The sequence below is a fragment of the Ammospiza caudacuta genome, chromosome 1, assembly GCF_027887145.1.
Source record: "Ammospiza caudacuta isolate bAmmCau1 chromosome 1, bAmmCau1.pri, whole genome shotgun sequence".
In the NCBI taxonomy this organism is placed as follows: Eukaryota; Metazoa; Chordata; class Aves; order Passeriformes; family Passerellidae; genus Ammospiza; species Ammospiza caudacuta.
Window position 1 is genome coordinate 84,630,114 of NC_080593.1, and position 20,110 is coordinate 84,650,223.

Below are 20,110 nucleotides of genomic sequence, written 5' to 3' on the forward strand. Positions count from 1 at the left end.
TGCTTGGAACATCAGGTTACTTTTTGTATTTGGCTACCTTAAAAATCCTTACAAAAGGAGGCGTGAGTGAAAAATTTTGTGATTTTATTAATTTTCTGATTTGCATCAGTATGTGAAAAGAGTAAGCCATGGCATCCTCAAAATGGATGCATCAGCTATTCTCTTATGCATTACTGGAAATGGTAGGAGAGAACCATCCTCTTAGAAGAGTCCATCTACATTAAATACCTTGTCAGTTCTCTGATATGGTCACTGGCATATTGGTTTAATGGAGGAAACATCAATACTGTTTTGTAACATCTATAGTGAAATGAAATCAATTAAATGTTCCCTCAGGTAATGTATATAAATATATATATGGTATGTATAATTATATTAAAAATTCCTTTAAATGAGGGAAAGATCATGAAAACATGTTCAGAGAAGAGAAAATTCAATTATCAGAACAGCAATGAACCATTTGACAAATGAGATTTGAAGTACAGATGAATTAATAAAGGAATGTGGCCAAACTTCCTCCAATGTTTTATATTTTCATATTTTTTTTAGATATTGTTAAGATGAATTTGTTGTCCCAGTCCATGATTGATGGAAAAATTTTCCAAAAATTTTTTAGTGTTTTATTTACAGAAGCTGAATTTTAAAATTCATGTACCTGGGTTTGATGGCCAAGTGCTTACCAGCACACTCATTTAGAGAAATTGGGTTATACATTGTGAATTCAGCTCTGTGATTTTCAGGAAAAAATATGCTTTGATTTTTTAGCCCAGATTAAGAACCTCTAGTTGTCAAACACCAGCTAAATAGAAGAGACCTGTGATCTCATTACTAATATGTTGTTAACAAACAAAATCCATCAAATTGTACTAACCATACATTTAACTCTACAAATGAATGACTTGAAGTAGACCATAAGTACAATGTTACTGTTCACATTGTTGTGCCAGGGTGAAGGAAGGAGAAATTATTTTATACTATTTATACTATTTTCTGAAGGCCATTGGGGCTTTGAGATTATTTACTTGTATAAGTACAGGAATTTTACGTATGAAGTAAACTTTCATACATGTCAGCAAATACATGTGTAAGGTATAGAGAGGGTTTGCTGTGTAAAAATCAGGTTTTGAGGGCTGTTCACCTACTTTTCTGAGACAATGTTTTACTTACAAATCTGAGACAAAGCTTCTGTTTTAACTGGGCAGGAGTGAGGTTTTATCAACTGTCCCTAGAGCCCTAAATTTGTGTAATTTTGCCACAGCTGGGGAGCATTATGCCAAGAGGAGCATTAGGAATCATTCAGTGAATTTCCTGATTTGTGGGAAGATGTGTCAGCTCTCTCCCTGTCTGTCTCAGACATCACAGTTCTCACCACAGCCTTGTCATGTTATAAGCAAATTGTTCCTAGGGCAGAACTTAATTGCCAGTGTTTGTTTTTTTCAAGGCCATGTGCTATGCAAAAGAAAGGCTGAGCAAGCTTTTCCTTCTTCTCCCTTTATCCTTTAGCTCAGAATAACCACGAACCTGTATTAAAGAGAATAACAGAGTTCATGTCTCCATCAGTGGCATTCCTGAGATTGCTTATGAGGCATTTGCCTGTAGTATCATTACCACAGGCAAACGCCTCATAAGCAATCTCAGGAATGATTATATTCTGACCAGAATTGTCCAATAAGGTATGGACTAAAATATAAATGATGGTTTAAGGCTCTCTTCTAGCTGTCATGTGGTAACAGCTTTTGGTACATACTGATTAGGGTTATAACTTTGACTATCACCCTTTGAAGCCAAAGGTTTTGTGTACCTGTTTTACATCTGTCCAAATTCTTGCACTTCAACTGAAGTTAGGTATAAAAAATGTTCTCTGATTTCACTACTAATTATTTGGTTTTTTCCTCTCGATTTATTTTGCAGTATGGAAGAATGTGAAGCTCTCTGTTCAAGGCTTGCTATTATGGTCAATGGAGCTTTCAAGTGTCTTGGCTCTCCCCAGCACATTAAAAACAGGTATTATGCATCAACATCAAAACTTCTGCATCTTTATTCAATCTAAGAGCTGGCTAGATGCTTTAGTAGTGCTAAGGCATAGGCACTTATGACTGCTAAGAACATCTTTTTCCTGCTGTCACTGAATTTAAAAAAGAGCCAATTAGGATAACTTAGCAAGCTAAATTGACATATGACATTGCTAAAATGCTTTGTAGTCTGCATTGGTAATTGAAAGAGACAGATCTGCATCTAAAATGAAGCACTTCTGCACATAATCTAAAGAATACATTGTGAGGCTACAACATGGCAATGAAATACAATTTGGTTCCTTCTGAGGGTTTTTCATAGCAGAAAGAAGCATTTTTAACAGGTCAGCAGCCAGTACAAACATCTACTTTGAACTCTCTCTGCTCCCTACCAAATTCACTGACAATTGCAGATATTTATGCTGTTTTCTACATCCTTTTCCTGATGTGCATAAGCCTCTTTTCTGTTTGAACTCTGCTCATGAGTTAATTTAATATCTATTAATGAGAATGTTTAATTCAGAGGATGTGCTCAAACCACCATAAAGGAAACAGGATCGGAAGCTGAGGGGAATGTTGCTGCAACTTATAGCTAGAACATTTACATTCAGTTGCAAATGTAATTGTTAGGACAGTCAGCTATGTAAGATGATACAGCTCATTTACAAGCAGCAAAGCTACACTGCTTTGTACTAGCTCAGCACTTAGTTCTCTTAAGTGCAGATGCACTTGATACTGGGAACAAGCTCTACAGAAATGCTTTGGAATTGCTGTCTGCCATGCTTATAAGGCAGAAGTTACGTGCTTGGGACAACTACTTGTGCTATGACAAGCCTTTTGGCTTTCTGGCCTTCTCTTTGGGTAGAACCATAGATCCTTGCTCCACAGCTGCATTAACAAGATGGGCCTGACTCACACTAGCTCCCTCCTTTCAAGTTTTTTTCATGGAGGCAAACTTTCAGTTAGAGATATTACAATCCAGATATTGAAAAAAAACATTGATATCTGCATCTCTAATTCTGGTGATTCTGTGTGACTGTAACCTTTTTTTTTCATGTTTGCACAACTTTCAGTGCCTATTTGCTTCAATTTCTGCCGGCGTGAGAAGTCAGTTTATTGGCAGCAGTTTGTTCCTCTTTCATATCTAGGTCTTTGCCTTTGCCATCTTGTCTCTTCCCAAATTTCCTAGCATAGGGTGGCCTGTTATCTCACTGGCTGGAGTAGATTAGTGAGTGTGAAGGCATCCTTTATTTCATTTGTATGAGAAACAGATCATACGTAGAGGATGGTGTAACTCAGTATGTAAAGGACAGTTCAGATCTTAGACAGGTGAAAATGCTATTTGAAGATGCGTGTCCTCCCACTCAGGAAAAATGGTATTACTTGGGCACTTCAGCTGAGTGTATAAAGTTAGCTGGGAGGAATGTGAGTCTTCACTTATGTTTCAGAAGCTCTGGATTGAGTACATATCTCTGTCTTGTCAGCTTGACCTTGAGAGGGCAAAATCAGACAGTCCACAAAGGCTACCTTCCCCTTTATCTTATCAGTGACTTTGTAATTTTTTTGACACTTCTGATGTTTCCTTTAGCAGCATCTTTCTATCTTCCCTCCTATGGAAACAAGACATCAAAAGCATACTCATAAGTCTGCACTTATTCATATAAATAAGGCAGTCATTTCTCAATTTGCTGCACTGCCTCTGTAGATAAACTTCTTTCAGATCACAGTTAGTAAATCAATGCAGAAGTATCCTGCTGGAAGTGTCATCATCATATTACTTCTTATTGAGATGATACTGGTACTGTTATTACTGTAGAGATACTCACAGATCAGCCATTCCAGAATCAAGGCTTTATGAGTGCCTCTTTCAAATTCTCTAAAGCAAGGTCATAAAAAAATATTTGGCAGTCATGTTCATAGCAATTATTTTTTTAAATTGTTGTAACTTTGTAAAAAGCACACCTTCTCTATATTAAGAATATTTCATACTGTCAGCAGGTTTGTGTTCCATGGCAGTTTTTAATATATGTCCATCAGTGACCTTCACATGGGAAAATATGTGCACTTGAGATAAATATTGCTGAGACTTTCTACACAAACTGTGTAGCTCAAGCTGCCCGAAGATTTTTCATTTAAGGCAGAACTTTAATTCCTAGCTTATTGATTGACTTGGTCTCCCAGTTTTCCATGCTAACTCTTCAGGAACCTATTGAATGTTTTTAAAATTTTAGAACCCTTTATTAAGAAAAAAAACCTGTGAGCTTTATCAAAGGACTTAATTAAAATCATACAATTTTCTGAATTTTTTCTGACTGCCTGATACATTTCCTTGGCTGGAAAAACAAAACCACTGTAGAGAGCACAGTCTTAAAGTGTCACACATGCAGCTGCTAAAGCTTTCAGAAAAGACATTTCTGTGTTTTCTTTGGAAATCTTTTGACAAGTGCTAGAAAGATGTCAAAGACTGTTCCATTACTTGTGTTATGTTGCTGGCTTAATCTAGCTTCCAAACATCCCTCCATCACATGCCAATATGATTCTTTATCATAAAACCCAGGCTATGACATACTTAACACTTAAAGTAATTGTTAGGAGATTAATTGCACAGAATCTACAATGTTTTCTAAAGTTCCAAACTTACTTGAAGACATTTCCTGGTATGCTACCTTATGGAGGATTCCTGCATCTACATGAGGTGGGGAGGGGGCAGAGAAGCAGAATTCCAAAGAAATCCATTGAAACAATTAAGCTTTAAATAATTTTAAAATCTTCATTTTCTCACTTTCTGCTCCACCTGTGAACATCCTGAAAAGATTCCAGGACTTGGAAGAGTACTGAGTGATTCCTTCCAGTTTTCCTACAATTTAATAGCCCTATCATTCTCATTGCCATACAGAATAAAATACTGTTTCTTCTAAAGTGTAGACCACAAGAACTAATAAATCTAAGCTGCTATTAGGAAATATCTACCTGGAAGGAAGGATGTTTTCCTTAACGGCCAGCTCTACTGATATAATCACCAATCTTTTCCTAGTTTGTCAGTGTTTTTATGCAATTAGCACTATTATATTTGTCCCATGCGCCATCTCACAGTAAAAAACCCATCACCTCTTATATTTTGTTTAAAAAAAATGTTCCATGAAATAATATAAGGAAAGCATAAACAAAACTGATTTTGTTGCATCTGATTCAATTTAATTACCAATACTCTAAAAGTTTGTATTTTTGGATAGTGTTTTTTTGTGCTGTGTGTGAATGAATCAGGCTAGTAATATACACATTCATATTAACAGGAAAGAATGGTACTAAAATAAATTAATGGCGTGAGAGTTATAGATTATCATGGTTTCTTTGTAAGATTTTACAGCTTGTTTTTTAAAAATTGTTCTTATTTATAAGCTGTTCTTGACATCCTTAAATCTGTTTTCAATTTGTTTCTAGAAATCAAATTGAGCAAATATTTTGAAATCAACACATGTTCTGATCTGGCTTTGAAGATTGCAAGGAGATAAATATAAACACTATATGAATCCTTAAACCAAAGAAAACTTTGATACAGCTTTTATTTATAAAAGACTAAATCCTTTACTGTAAGAAATAGAAGCATATTTTGATATTACACGTGATTCCATTACTATATCTCAAGTAATTTCTTCCTCTTCTAAATGTAGGGACATATACTAAAATGACATTTTTCTTCCATTCTTGGTGAATTCTGTCTTGATGAAGTCCTCAAAATTGTTTCATTTGTTTATTCTTTAGTACCACTCCAGCCTATAGAGTCCAGATTATGATCACCTTTTTGATGGATATGTGATGAAGGTTTAATGGGTCTTCTTTGGGGCCCTGTTAAATTTGCTTCTTTGCTTTGCTGGGGAGTTCAAGGATTCAGCTCATTCTCTCTGCCTACACTTCCAGCCCTTGGCAGATGTGAAAGATCATAATTGTGGACTGAGTACAGCTTTGTCAGATGGCAGGACAAAATTCTGCTATGAAGGGTATGGGTGAACTCCAGGAAGATGCTAATGTGAGACATAAATGCTTCATAGGGATATAAAAAGTGATGCTGCTTCTAATGTGTGAGACTTGATCCATTTTTGCAGACCTTCTGCAAGCCTGTCAGAAAATGTTCTTCCCAAAATGTCTTCTCAATACAAATGTCGGTGTTTGGGTTTCTGCTCCCAGCTGCTGAACCTTGACTATATTTATATATGTTTAAACAGATTTAAAGTATCTACAGAAGTTTATCAGCAGAATAATAAGGGTAAAATTTCTATATAAAGGTTTTTTATTATAGGTGGCAAATTTATAAAAAAATATAAAGAAATGTATTGGGTAGAAGAACAAACTGAAGGGCAATTTTCAAAAGTTAGCTTCTTAGTTCTAGATGTAGTTTGTCTGAGATTGATGTGTTAACAGTTGTGCCCATTAAAGCCTAATTTCAGACAACTCCTGCCAACAGAGTCAATTACTCTAAATTGTGAATGGATTACATTTAAATGCTCTCTTCAGTATTCTCCATTATACTTTATGCTTTTTTAAAAAATTCACAAAAGCATTTTCATGTGAGATACAGCTGGCCAGTTCTCTGAGAACAACATTTTGAATATTATCCTTCATTCTAGGGCCATCTGGACAGACTTCTCATATCAGAAAAACCCATACCAATTTGTCAGGCGCTGGACATCAAGTCTTTTCTCAAATTTTATCAGCAAGCCATCTTATTAAATTACCCAACAATTAATTCATTTGCTATAGCTGTGTAGTGGTTTCGATTTGCCAATTTGAGGTTTCCTGGCCAATGCACCAATTAATGTGGTGGGTTCAGTGCCAGCGAAACAACAGTGCACTCACTAGAATACACTTCTTCATTTTCTGCTGTGAGATAGGAAGAAGGCAAAGTAGGCTCAAAATTTTAAAAGGATACAAAGAAAACTTTATTAACAGAAACAGAAATAATAAGAAATAGAATAAAATCTTCAGAACACTTACCCTCCCCTTCAGCCCCACAACTTCTTTCTTTCCCTCTAATGATGTGCAGAAACAATTCAGTCAGTTTATCATCTCTAGAATAGTTTTTATTCAGCTTGGAGTCCCGAGTGAAGAGGGAGAGGAGTCCCTCTTGTCAATTTATGGAGACGTCTCCACAGGAAAACAATTCTCTCATGGCTTTTAATTTCCACTAATAGCAGCCACATGGAAATCTGAAATTGTGAAGATCCTTCAATCTTTCACAGCTTTCCCACAGCTGCATTTACAGGCCATGTCAACTTATGGGGTTCTATTTTAAAGGTGATCTGTTCAAGAGCGAAGATTCTCTTTATCTATTTCTGAGATCATGTCTGAGAACAGAGATCTTCTCTCCTTGGGGGCAAAGGGTCTTCATCACTCTTCTCTCTCTCTCTGCTCAAACATCTCTTGGGATCACAGCTACAAAGTCAACATCTGCTTACTTTAGCATAGATGCCTTTTCTCATATCTACAATTTGAACTCTTCATCTCCCCATACTTTCAACAAGTTACAGGGGAAAAGAGTCTGATGTGTCAGTTACATTCTTCTCCATAGCTTTACAAGAGGATTTCAGCCCCAAAGTCAAGGCATCTCCTCATCCCTCCTATATGGGACTTGACTCTCTCTTCACTGACCTTGGTGTCTTCATGTTGTTCCTCTACGTGTCCTCACTCTGTCCTTTTCTCTCAGCCCAAGGAGAATTACAGGGGTCTGCAAGTCTTATCTGTGCACTTAAAGACTTAGAATGGAAAATATGTTGGCAGACTATTCATATTTTACCCTTTTTTAAAAGGCTGATTGAGAATATTTTATTGCTTTCCTCAAACCTACACATGCAGTTTTCTTATATGGAAAAGAGAGGATTAAAATTAAAGTTCTTATCAATATTTCAGCCTTTGGTGGACACAGTGTTATTAGTTGGCATACTAGCAATAAGCTTAATATATACTATAAAATATAAAAATTAATATAATTATCATTCTTCTTGACCAAAAAAATTCTTTCTGTTGTACATGAAAAATGTATTCAAGCAGTGGATGTGTAATCTTGTAACATAGCTATTAGTTTGTCTTTCAAGAGGAAAGTTTGAAGGAAAGAGCTCTTAAAACTTAAAAACCACACAGATTAAGAGCTCAGGAATGAACAATATCTTTTGACTCTCCTAAAACTTTGTACAGTATTTATTCAGCCTTACTGTGCATGTGCATTAGAATGCTTTTATTTTGGCATTTTTATGCTGTTTTTCACAGGATGGTGCATTGTATCTCTAAATAAGTCATTAAATCAGCAGCAGCTACTTAAGATTTCATATTCTCCTCTTTCCCTAGTATGTGTTTTCCTAGGAGTTTTTCAAACCTGTTCTAAAATACAGTATTATTAGCATTTATTGGATCAGGACTTCACAAGCATCAACATCTTTGTTTTCCACAGCACTTCTGGGAAACTTGATTTCAAATAGTTACTCCCGTTTTTATAGAGGAGTAACCAAAGATTGGTGCTAAAGTTAAAAGGGTTTGGGTAGCCCATCTGAACAGTTTATGACTAAATATTTTACCTTTGTTCAACATTGCATTCAAAGCAAAACTCCAGTTAACTTCAGCTGTAGCTGTGGGTGTTCCAGAAGGCACTGTGAATTCTCCCTGCCAACTGGAGCCCTTGGTTTCCAGGTAGGCCCCTAAGAAGACAGGAAAGCACTAAAGAAAGGTGTGCTATAAGTGAGCCACCACAGACCACACAGGTGTATGAGGATGAAGGGGTAAGATTTGGTTTCCCAGGGTGTTCCAGAACCATGAGGCACTCTCTTCCCTTTCTCGTCCTTTCTCTCATCAATCTGCTGTCTCATTTGCAACATTTTCTAGGCATTGCAGTACACAAAGCCAGTTGTCTGAGCAGGTACATCCAGTGTATGTTGTCAGGCATTCACAATAGGGATTTCATTACAAGGTGCTGCGTGATGACCTAATTGATGTAAACACTCTTTAGGTTGAGATTTGACCTTGAGGTGTTGATAAGGTCTTTTAGTAGATATTTCAGTGTGTATCATGATTATTATGATTATTATATTATTAAAAATCAGTACATATATCATGATTATTATGTTATTAAAATCAGTACACCCAAACCCAGTCATAGAAACACAATGATAATGTTACTTACTCCTGTCTTTTTCACTGTTGAGCCCCATAAGGTGATTTGAGGAAACAGTTTGGGTTCTTTATAGGCTGTACCATCAGCTTTACACAGGATTACAGCACTGCTGCTCTTGTTTCTCTGGCAGTGAAATATATAAATAATGCAAGAATAAAAAAATTCCTGATACTTGGCAGTATGCGCAGACAAACAAGCACAAATATGGAAAGATGTGTGCACCTGTTTAAACAATTATCGAGATTTTTTTAGGGTTTCACCACATATTTGGAAATCACATCTAAGAATTTACAAGAGCACAGAGAGCAAGGCAATTTTGCACCCTGCACTGCTCATAATCTGGGACTGTCACTGTTATGACAATTATAATATTGAATACAGAAATTAACTTTAGATGGGTTCATATGAAAGCCTGAGTGTGTGTGAACAAATAGTTCATGTACAATATACCTGAACAAGTGTTAGTCATCATTTTAATAACTGTTTTTGTGTTTCTATTGTTACCCTGGAAAAGTCACGATTACTTAAAAATGATGAAACAAACTCTATGAATAGTACATGGAAGAGAGACTTTATAATTTATTTATGTCTGTTTGTTTGCATCTAATCAAGTTTATCTGTTCAGCAAGGCTGAGGTGCTGAATAAATGCAGAAGGAAATCCCATTTTAAAAGTGACAGGGTATTTGCATTTGATTTTAGCATTTAAAAATACAAGTATTAAAATTGTATTGTAAATACAAGTACAAATACAATTTTTAGCATTAAAAATACAAGTATTTAAAAATTAATTACCTTTTTTCCTTGATATTGTCTTTGCTTGTTTTTTAATAGATGAAACAATTAAATACATTGTGTGATTTAAAATTATCTTAAAGTGTGATTAATTTGTTTTAATAATTTTTTAAAATTTTATTTTCTTTTTTCACTATGTTTTTCAAAGTGCCTTGTTTTCAATGTTGTTCAAGATTTGTTCTGTTTGTAAATTGTATTTGTGTCTAAAGCTATGAGAGGAATGACTTGGATGTGTATCCCATGCTTCAGCAATTATACTGGTGTAACTAAGTTACCTTGCCTAGATGAGGCTTATTTTAGCTTAAACGATTCTGTGATTCTATTCACTTAGGGGAAGTAGAACCATATCTGCCTGCAAATGAGTGTAAACCAAAGCAGAGGGATAAACAGCACAGTAGAATGTTATTCCCTCTCTTTGATTTATGGCACATATTCTAAAAGATGCAGTTCCTTGCAGACACTAAGTGCCAATGTTCTCTTTACTATTTTTATTTTTTTTATATAATGTTATTTTGAAGCAGTCCTTTGATTGAACTAGTGCATACACAAAGTATGCACATTATATTTCAATCAGTAAACTTTCTGTGAGCTGAAATTTTTTGCTGTGAATATATGTATAAATATATCACAACATTGTCCAGGAAATGTACTCTTTGATTAGTGGGAAAGAAAAGCATATGGGTGATTAGATGCTCTTCTTTTTCCTCAAAGTTTAGGAAATGGGGCCATGTTCTTCATTTCCTGAATTTACATTCAGTAAATTTTACTGGGGGATAGAAGAGTTGGTAAATAGGCTTTGGGAAGAGTGTGATTTGATGAACTGTTTATGCTGGACCTGCTGTAACTTAAAACAGTGGTTTCCAAGTTTGGTTTTGTTCATTTGAACAAACTCTTAAGCTTTTTAAATGAAAATATAGATTTTTTATTTTTTAAGCAAATAGAAGTCTGATGATAATGTACATTCTTTCACACAAAACAGGTTTTCATGGGTCAAGCTTAAGAAAATCTATTGGGTTATATCCTCTAGGGACTCCTTGTGACCAAATGCTGGCTCAGCTGTGTTTCAACGGGGACTCTCGTCCCCATGCAAACCTCTGAACCAGGACCCCCAAGGAATGGGCAGAAGGGAACATGGAGAAGCTACCCTGCTCCATGTGGCAGCTCCTTTCCTTGATATTTGTGAGAATTTTCAGCCTTTGGGCCACTAAATCCACTTCCATTACCACTGCAAGGTTAAAAGAGGATCAGGAAAGCATCCAGGGGACTCCCTCAGTATAGATTTGGTTACACTTTATTTCAGTGTGTGACTGGAGATTGTGTAGATACATATCTGAAGTCGATTTACATAAACTATTTTTGTACTGCTGGTAGTGTGGCTGTGGGGCTGCAAAACTTCCAAGAACAGAGGAACCATTCAGGTGATTTACCCAGGCTGACCTCCTCTTGGGGATATTTATACCAAAAGAAGCCTGAGATCAGATTATACACCAGCTAGCACAGTATTCTCTCTCTGAAAGTGATCAAGAGGGAAAAGTACAGGAACACGATAAGCACATGAACTTACTTTACCACATTACTCAACTGCCTTCAGCAGTTTCTTTTTTAGACAGTTCTTAAGTCAGAAGTGATTTTAGTGGATCCTCACCATGAGTTTTTCTGGTCTCTTTGATTTTGGTGGATCCCCATCATGAGTTTTTCTGGTCTCTTATTCTACTCCTGTCAAGTTCTGACATCTAGCACATCCTATGTCAATGAGTTTTCCTACATAGTGTAAGGAAGATTACTTCATCTTACTGACTTGGTGTATCTTTTCCTATAATTTAACACTATGACCCTTGCTCTTGCATGAGAAACATATGAGCGAAGAGTTATTTCTTATTTTCATTGCTTAGTCATGATTCTGGGTTCTCTAAAAATATCTTTGACTGCCTTGTCATCTTTCTTTCACGATGAAAAGTTTTAGCCTATTTAGTAATTCCTGGCATGGAAATATTTCCATTTCTTGTGACCTTTTTATGTTCCTTTTGCTCCCTTGTTATCTGAGTGCTCAGATACCTTGAGGACCTATATAAATTAGAAGTGTGGACTTGTAGTTTTTGCTAAGCTCCTGCTTCTGCAGCTGATGCTTTTTAAATAGTCAAGTTAATAAGTTTACAGTCAATTTGAGAATTTATATTTTAGCTTCAGTCTCATATTGGCATTTTAACAGAAAAACACTCAATAAGTTGTACTCCCAGAACCACTAATGAGGTGAAAGTCGAGCATGAACTAGGAGTTTGACTGAGGAAGAACTGTAAGGATAGAGAGAAGAAAAATATTTCATTTTGTTTGAACATGTGGTTTTGTGTGTTTGTTTATATAAAAATAGAAGTGCAGCTGTAGTTAAAGTAACATGGCAGTGCGCAATGCATTCTCTGTTGAATAGCTTTGAAGAAATGAAGAATCTTTTGCAGCAGATGGCTGCTGAATGAATCTGCAAGCTCAACTTAGGCCATTCTAATGATTATGTCTTCCTCTTTAGGCCTTGAGCTCTCAGGTGCTAAAGGTTTGGTGCTAACAGTGCTAATCAAACCAAATTGTGGTTTCCTCTGTAATTCCACTTTGTGTTTCTGAATTAATTGAATTGTCTGAATCAGAGAGCAAAATGGTCAGCTCAGTTTCCATTTCCTCAGTGCACTGCCAAAAGCAGCTTGCTGATTATAGCAGGGGGAAATGTTTATTGCTGATCATCTCACTCTATATGGGGAGCTCTCATACTAAAACAAAGTATAAAATCAAGGTATAGAAGCATCATAACTCAACTAGCCAAAAGATGAAAATCTTTTAATGTTTTTTTATTGGTGCTATGCTGGCACTTATGCCGTTTACAATTTAGAACTAAACCAAAGTTGCACAGACTCCTCTGTCTTTGCTAATCAGAATTTTGATTCATTTTCTTTGGAAACTTCATCGCATACCACAATTTCATTTTATGAGACTGTTGAATGTCTCCATAAACCAGCATTTTTCAAACTGTAATTCAATGGTCGTTGTATAGAAATGCCAAAAAAACTGATCAGAATCAATGATCTCTTGTAAAATGTTGCCTCAGGTTAGCTGTCAACTAAATTGAATACCCTTGTTAGCTATATCCATCTTTGTAACAACTTTTTTTATTGTCGCATGTATTTTTTTCAGGGATGATGCTATGCATTTAAAACATTTAATTAGAGATCTATTTAAAGCATAGTAAATCATTGCACAGCAAATCTGCCAGACACTGCTTTGGATTCCACCTAATTCTGGATCTCTGATGAATCAGCACTGCTTGTCTGTCAGGCTACACTCTCCAGTAAATATTTAGTACCCTACTCTCTGGACTCAATACAATTTAGCTCATGAAACATCCTTCAGGAACCAACAGACAGGACACTGCATCTTACTCCAAGAAATTAACCCAACAAAGAAAAGACCCAGCAACAAAAAAAAAAACAACCCACAAAAAACCCCACAATCAACCAAAGGCTAAAAAACCTATGCTCATTTATCTGTGATGGAGCTTTTCATTTTTATGCAAAAGCTGCCACTGTTTTGTGCTGCATAAAAAGTTAGGATTTTTGTTTGAGATCCCTGGAAATTGTATTTTGAATTCATGTGAAATTCTTAATAGAATCAAATCTGCAGTCTATTTTTTTCATTGTGAAAACTTGCATTGCTCTTAAATTGATGCCGATTTTTCCTTTATAACAACAGAGTTTCTGGCCCACTGCAAAATAAAAGTTAAAGCCCTTACATTGCTGTGTACTTATTATAAGTGAGGAACATGTGGTGTTTCTTGTGGGCTATTTTGCTGGGAATCAGTCATGCACTGATTAAAGTGGACATTTATCTCAAAATAGTTCTTTCTATCATTTTTACCTTTTGATTGATAATCTGTAGTCATTTTTTAATGTATTGATATAGGGCAGCATTGTAGAGTGTGCTGTGATATATGCTCTGCTTTGATGACATGAAATTGTGCCTCTCACCAGTCAGACCCAATTAAGCCAGCTGCTGCCCTGAATTGTGAGCTGTGCACAGGAAAGGCACGAGAGAGGAGAATTTTGGCACAAGGGCTTGTTACAGAGGTGATCACTAGGAACTAAACCACTGTAATAAAGGGTTTGGCAATGAGCAATTGCCACACTGGAGAAGGAAGAAAAGAGAGTTATGCTGCAATGAAGGATGTGGTACTAGTGGTGAGTGGAAGTGACAGATTTCTGAGGAGACATGGGCAGTGCTGCACAAGCTCCCTGTCCCCCTTTCAGCTCTGCCTTTCCCTTGCTCACTGGCAACAGGGAAGAGCTGTGGCAGTGGAAAGGTCGTCTGCTGTGGCTCCTGCTGGTGTTTTCCCCTAGCAATTTACCAAGAAGGACAACCCAAAGGAAGGAGGATATGTAGCTGCAAAGGAGGGAAAGGGTGCAGCCCAGCACCTTTGTGTCCCATGTCTCTGCTGAGCTCTGTCAGTGCACCCCAGTCTGGGGACTGGTGCAACACAACCTCCATTGCTTAAGAAATGTGCATAAGAACATAGCTGTCATTTCAATATTCACTGGTTTATTGCAACTTTCCCAAATAACCATCAGCAGTGAATAAGGCTAATAAAAAAGATAGTGTTGGTTAGATTGCCTGTACTTAACTTTTATCACACTTGTGTTGAGAAAGAGAAGTTCATTTCCTAAATTATTCTGAGAGAGATTGAATAGTCATAGAAGTCAAAGAAAATTTGTTAACTTCTGCATCTCCCTAAATATCCCTGCACTTGCCTTTGCATATCTTTAAAACACCACTGTGTTCACATTGCTGAAATCTTCTTTTGAAGGTGCATCTTTGTTAAAAGATTTGAAAAATAGTGCTACATGCCCATTTTTCTCATCAGAAAAGTTGAAGGACTTTTTTTTCTTTTTCTGTATATGTGATGTAATCTTCATAGTTTTATACTGACCACTCAAAGCAATCCAGCAATTAAAGCATAGTTTACTTAACAAAAGTTCATGTATATTAAGTAGTGAAACACAATAGTAACTAAAATAATTTGGCATAACATGTTTATTGTCTCTGTTATTATTAATTTTAAAACTTTCTCATTGAAGTTCTGTCGTTCTATAGCATTATAGTAAAATCACAGTGATATGCAGTAGGAATGCATGATATTTGATATAACTGTAGGAAAATCAATTGAACCAAGTGTTCTCCTTTTCTTCATGGTGTCCTCATGAATTTATGTTTCTGTGTCTCATTCCCAGGTTTGGAGAGGGTTATTCTGTCAAGGTTTGTCTTAGCAAAGAAATAAGTTATGGAAGAATGATTTTGGACTGTCTACAAATGCATTTTCCTGGAACACAGTTTAAGGTACATATAAAACTCCATGTTGCAGTATATGGCAAGATTAATTTGGGACTTGTAAGAACAGTATGCACATGTTTGAATATTTAAACATTTGGATATATTTATCTTCTTGGGAAAAGTACATATAAATATACCTTTCATTTTTCTATTAAGCAATTCATAAAAATTTGACTTGTGATGTTGGTTGAATCAACTCCAAACAGGCATTTAGACAATGTAAATAAAAAGGTCTTTTCTCTGACTGAAAATTTCCTTTAGCTTTTATTATTGAAGTTGAACTCAAATCTGTGTTCACCTGAAGCAGGACTACAGTGTAGTCACTAAGAGTATTTGTTTTGATTGCTTTCAAAGCCCAGAGTTGATAAGTGTCAGCCTTTACTGTGATTCTTTGATTTAATACAAAGACTTATAAAAGACTTATAGCAATTACATTTCAATAAACAACACTCTCAAAGGCTTTTACTTTAACTGTGTACAGGAAAAGAATAATGGGAAACAATGTCTTAGATATGAACCTCTTTGTGGGTAAAAGTCTGTATTGTGCTCAGACAGCTGTGTGTCTGTGCATGTTCAGCCTTTTTCCAGACTGCATTGTAACAGCCCTAGTCTGTTAGATTCAAATTTTTTTAAAGTTTTATATCTTTTATGAGATTAACATGATTTCATCTCACAAAATCTGTACTCTCAGTATGAGCTACTCTTTGTTCTATGAATGTAGACAAAATATGTTATTTTTTAAAAGCTCATATTTTCCAGATTAATCTGCAATAAGAGCCTATTGAAAGTAGACTGATTGTAAGCAAGTGTAGCTTCATGACAAAGTACATTCACTTTTATGTGTTTTCATAATTTTTGCTTGTTTTCAGGGACAGCATCTTAACCTGCTTGAGTACCATGTACCAAGAAGTCAGGGATGCTTAGCAGAGCTCTTCAGAGTCCTAGAGAATCACAAAACTTTTCTCCAAATCAAACACTACTCCATTAGCCAAACTACATTAGAGCAGGTATTTTATCATTTGTCTTTCTTCTCTTTCCCTCCCCCTTTTTTTTATTTGCCTAATTGTGTTGTGTATTGTAGTTATTGATGTAGTAGAATACTGTATCATTTGCTGGGTTACCCAAATGTATGCAATACTCCAGCAGTTTCAGGCCATCTCAGGTCACACAGTGATTCCATGTGCCACACTGCTTTTATGCTGGAGGTGAGCACAGTAAAAGCATCACAGCCAGTAAAGGCATCACAGCAAGCCAGATACTTGTAGTGTGCACAAACATAATCTTTGCTTAGATGAATCTGGAGCTGTGTGGGACAACAAAATAGGACTGTGAACTGCCACCTCCACAGTCCAAAAGTTGGGATCTTACCAATGTCCTTGAATAGGCTGAATTGGTCTCTGTAAATCGTGGTAAACCTTAGACCTTCAGAACATTCTCCTGTGAGAATTTTAAATGCACAAACAGACAGAAGAGACCCAGCTGCTAAAGATTGTGAAATCTTATTGTGACAAAAAGAAGAACACATTGATGGCAAGCATGGGATTTCTGGGTGATTGTGGTGTGTCACATCATCTTCATAGGCAGCTGCTTGTTATTCATTCTGCAAACTGAGAGGCATATCTTGTCAAAATATTAATTTTCTGTGATTGATGGTGTGAATTTGTTCCTTTTTCCCATGTGCAAATCATTATTGAAGTATTCTCCTCTGTGCTGGTCTACTAACTACTTGTAAATGATCTATTCACTGAGTGACTGCATATAAGGTAATTTCAACCTGTTTCTTCAGGCATTGTTCACTCAGGTTTACTTCCTCTCCATTTTTCATGGTGATGCATCACCTCAGTCACCTACCACCTCTTCCTCTCCCTGACTGTCAGTTTTAAACAGGAAAATAGCTCTTCACAGTAACAAACACACTTTAAATGCACCCCAAGTTTGCTTGCATGTGAAGAGGATCATTTGAATAAAGAAGAGCCATTTTCCCCTCTACTTGCCTTACTGTGAAATGCTTGTGTGGTTAAAAATGAAACAAATCTTTATGTAGTAAGATCTGTGTTTAAAAAAACCCAAACCAATTCAAGGAGGCGCATTAGTTTTTGAATCAGAAGTGTGCTTTCACCTTGAAATATTTGCACCCTCCTCAGTAATATTTATTGGCAGAGACAACAGACTCAAATTCTTTAGGTATGTCATTCAAAGACAATTAAAACCATTGTTTCATATTTACTTGTACATAAAATGTCTTTTTCAAATCCTGGTAACTTATTTTATCATAATTTTTATAATTTATCAACCCTTGTCTTAGCTGGAGAGGGGAAGAGGGGTTATTTCTAGAATTTATAAAACATGTTTTTAGAGGTGTTCCCTCAACCTGAGTTATTAATTATTTTGTCAAAAAAAGCTAAGGAGAGCAGGTAAGAAATGCCATCATCTATATCCCCAAAGTCTGAATTCAATTACTTTTATTTTGAAAATCCTACTTTTTATCATGTCTTACAGGTATTCATTAATTTTGCGACACAGCAACAGGGAGTCCCACATTCTTCACAAGGATCTCCTGTTGTTCATCATGATCATCTCCCAGTCTAGGCTCAGAACAGGATGCAGCTTCAACATAACATATGAGTGTGTGTGTGTGTGTTTGCATATATGTACACACAAGCTACATGCAATAACTTTTCAACTGTGAGCAATTTGTGTATGAGAAACAAATAGTAAAACCAGAGGTGAGTTTTTATCTGTAGGCCCAAAGGAATGGTACCAGTTCTTGGTTAAGCAAGAAACTGATTATGAGGACCAAAAAATCTGCCAAAAAGTAGATTTTCTTAATTTAACTGGAATTTTAAAATACAGATAGCCCAATTAATATAGGAAAAAAAAAAGGGCTGATCTGAAATGTCAGTGTGTAGTAGATTTTTTTTTTTTGTGATAGCTCTGCATTCATTTGACTATAGTACTTTCTTGCATGCACACTTAATATCTAACTTTTACATGATAAGGCAAGAAAAAACAATTGAATGGTAGCAATAGCTTGGCTATCACCCAGTATTTTTATTTAATCACACAAATTGAGAGCCTTTCAATTTTCCTGTTAATTCAGTTCTGTGTTGTGACAAGCTAAATTAACCTTTTTGTTGTATAAAGGATGCACTGTATTCCATAAGGCTTTATGTTAAAGAGGTTATTAGTGTACTAGCCTAGCCTGCCTCCCAGTTATCTTAAGTAAATTTAATAAGTTTGCATAAATCATACTTGACAATGAGCCTAAGCCTGTGGGTTGCTGCTGGAAGTATTCTCAAGTACCTTTTTAATGACCTAGTTTGTTTTTGTCATTTTTTTGTTTCCTTTTTCTTCAAAAAGAATGTCAAAATGCTGTTTAATGGGAATGTTAAAGGAAAATAAGATAAAAATTCAGACTGTGATCAATAAACTTCTCAATAAATATATTATGATGCTAGATACTTCAGATAAGGCCACAGTCTTCAGCTGGTACTTGTGCAAAATAAGTGAACATTTAATGGATAAAAACTCCTTGTATATTGTGCTTGGAGAAAAAAATGTGTGAATTTTTTTTTTTTTAGTAAATGGCTGCCTCTTCCAAAACAAATCTTTGAAGCTTCTATGAAATTAGCTCGTGCCATTTTATTGAACTACATCGTCAAATAGCTGAAATTGTAGAACCAGTGACTTAGAAGTTATTTGCTGCAATATGATTTTGGGTGTGCAGTGGTGAGGGAAGTTCACTTTGAGATGGGAGAATTTGATTTTAAATGGCCAATATTGCAGAGCTGCTGCTATAATCCCCTGCTGTACAATGATAAAATATTAAATATATATATATATTTGTGTTTTATGCTTTGCAAGCTGACTCAGAAGACTGTTTATTGAGGCTTGATTTGTTCATGTTGCTTTGGCCCATTATGCTTTGTTAAAATCAGGAATTCAGGGTGCCTATTTAAAAAGATGAAATTAGGTCCTTGAAAAATAAATAAAATCCTAAATATTTACAGGCTTTTGCTGCATGTGCATATGGGTCAGAGTGAGTGAGCTTATGAAAGTGCTTTATCATTAGAATGGATTGGTATAATATCAGAACTCTGCCAAGCTACTCAAGGCCCAAAGGACCTAGGGGCCATTAAACCCCCACAGGCACCACCCTGGTAGAAGTGCCACAGCACAATGGGGTGTCCAGGTTTGATGTGAAAACTGTTATCTTTAATCTCTTCATGAGGGTGGGAGTGGAAGGTTTCTAAGGTCCCCAATTAGAACAAAAAACAGTCTATTATACAAAGCAGAGCATGAGAGAAGTAGTGGACATCAAAGGACAAGGAAAGCAGATGCAGGAAATTTGGGCAGAAGCAGAAATATGCCATTATTGAAGTAACCTGCTTAATTTCAGCACCTCAGGATGGAAGAACCTGAGCATTCAAGGAACAGCCAAGGATCTCTGAGCCATAGTCTGTAACCACTCAACAGAAGAACATTTCTCTAGCTCTTAACTGAAAAAAGTAGAAGGGAAAGTATGGCAGTCAGGTGCACAGGGCTTTTGGCTTTTTTCTTTTATTTTTGTTGGTGTGTCTAGACCTGTAGGTCGCTGATATTATTACTGATTGATTTGCTTTGTGTTTGTTTGTTGGGTTTTTTTTTTTGTTTTTATAAACTGATATCTCTGTCTCGACCACCACAAGTCCTTGAAATAATGATGAAATGTACTCTAGGAAATTTAAGGATTTGAGAAAGTAGATGGTTCCAATCCTTGCAGTGTAAGGCAGTTGAGCCAAA

At 36.1% G+C, this 20,110-nt stretch overlaps 1 protein-coding gene across 1 annotated transcript in view; it reads left to right on the forward strand.

Moving 5' to 3' along the window:
- The window catches only part of ABCA13 (ATP binding cassette subfamily A member 13), a 175,708-nt gene extending 157,689 nt beyond the window's left edge, over positions 1–18,019 (forward strand). Inside the window, exons 53-56 of the mRNA XM_058813952.1 lie at positions 1,912–2,004; positions 15,229–15,334; positions 16,198–16,335; positions 17,828–18,019. Coding sequence (XP_058669935.1) covers positions 1,912–2,004; positions 15,229–15,334; positions 16,198–16,335; positions 17,828–17,917 — 427 coding nt within the window. The 3' untranslated portion in view covers positions 17,918–18,019. The remainder of the gene's footprint in view (positions 1–1,911; positions 2,005–15,228; positions 15,335–16,197; positions 16,336–17,827) is intronic.
- Positions 18,020–20,110: the final 2,091 nt, after the last annotated feature.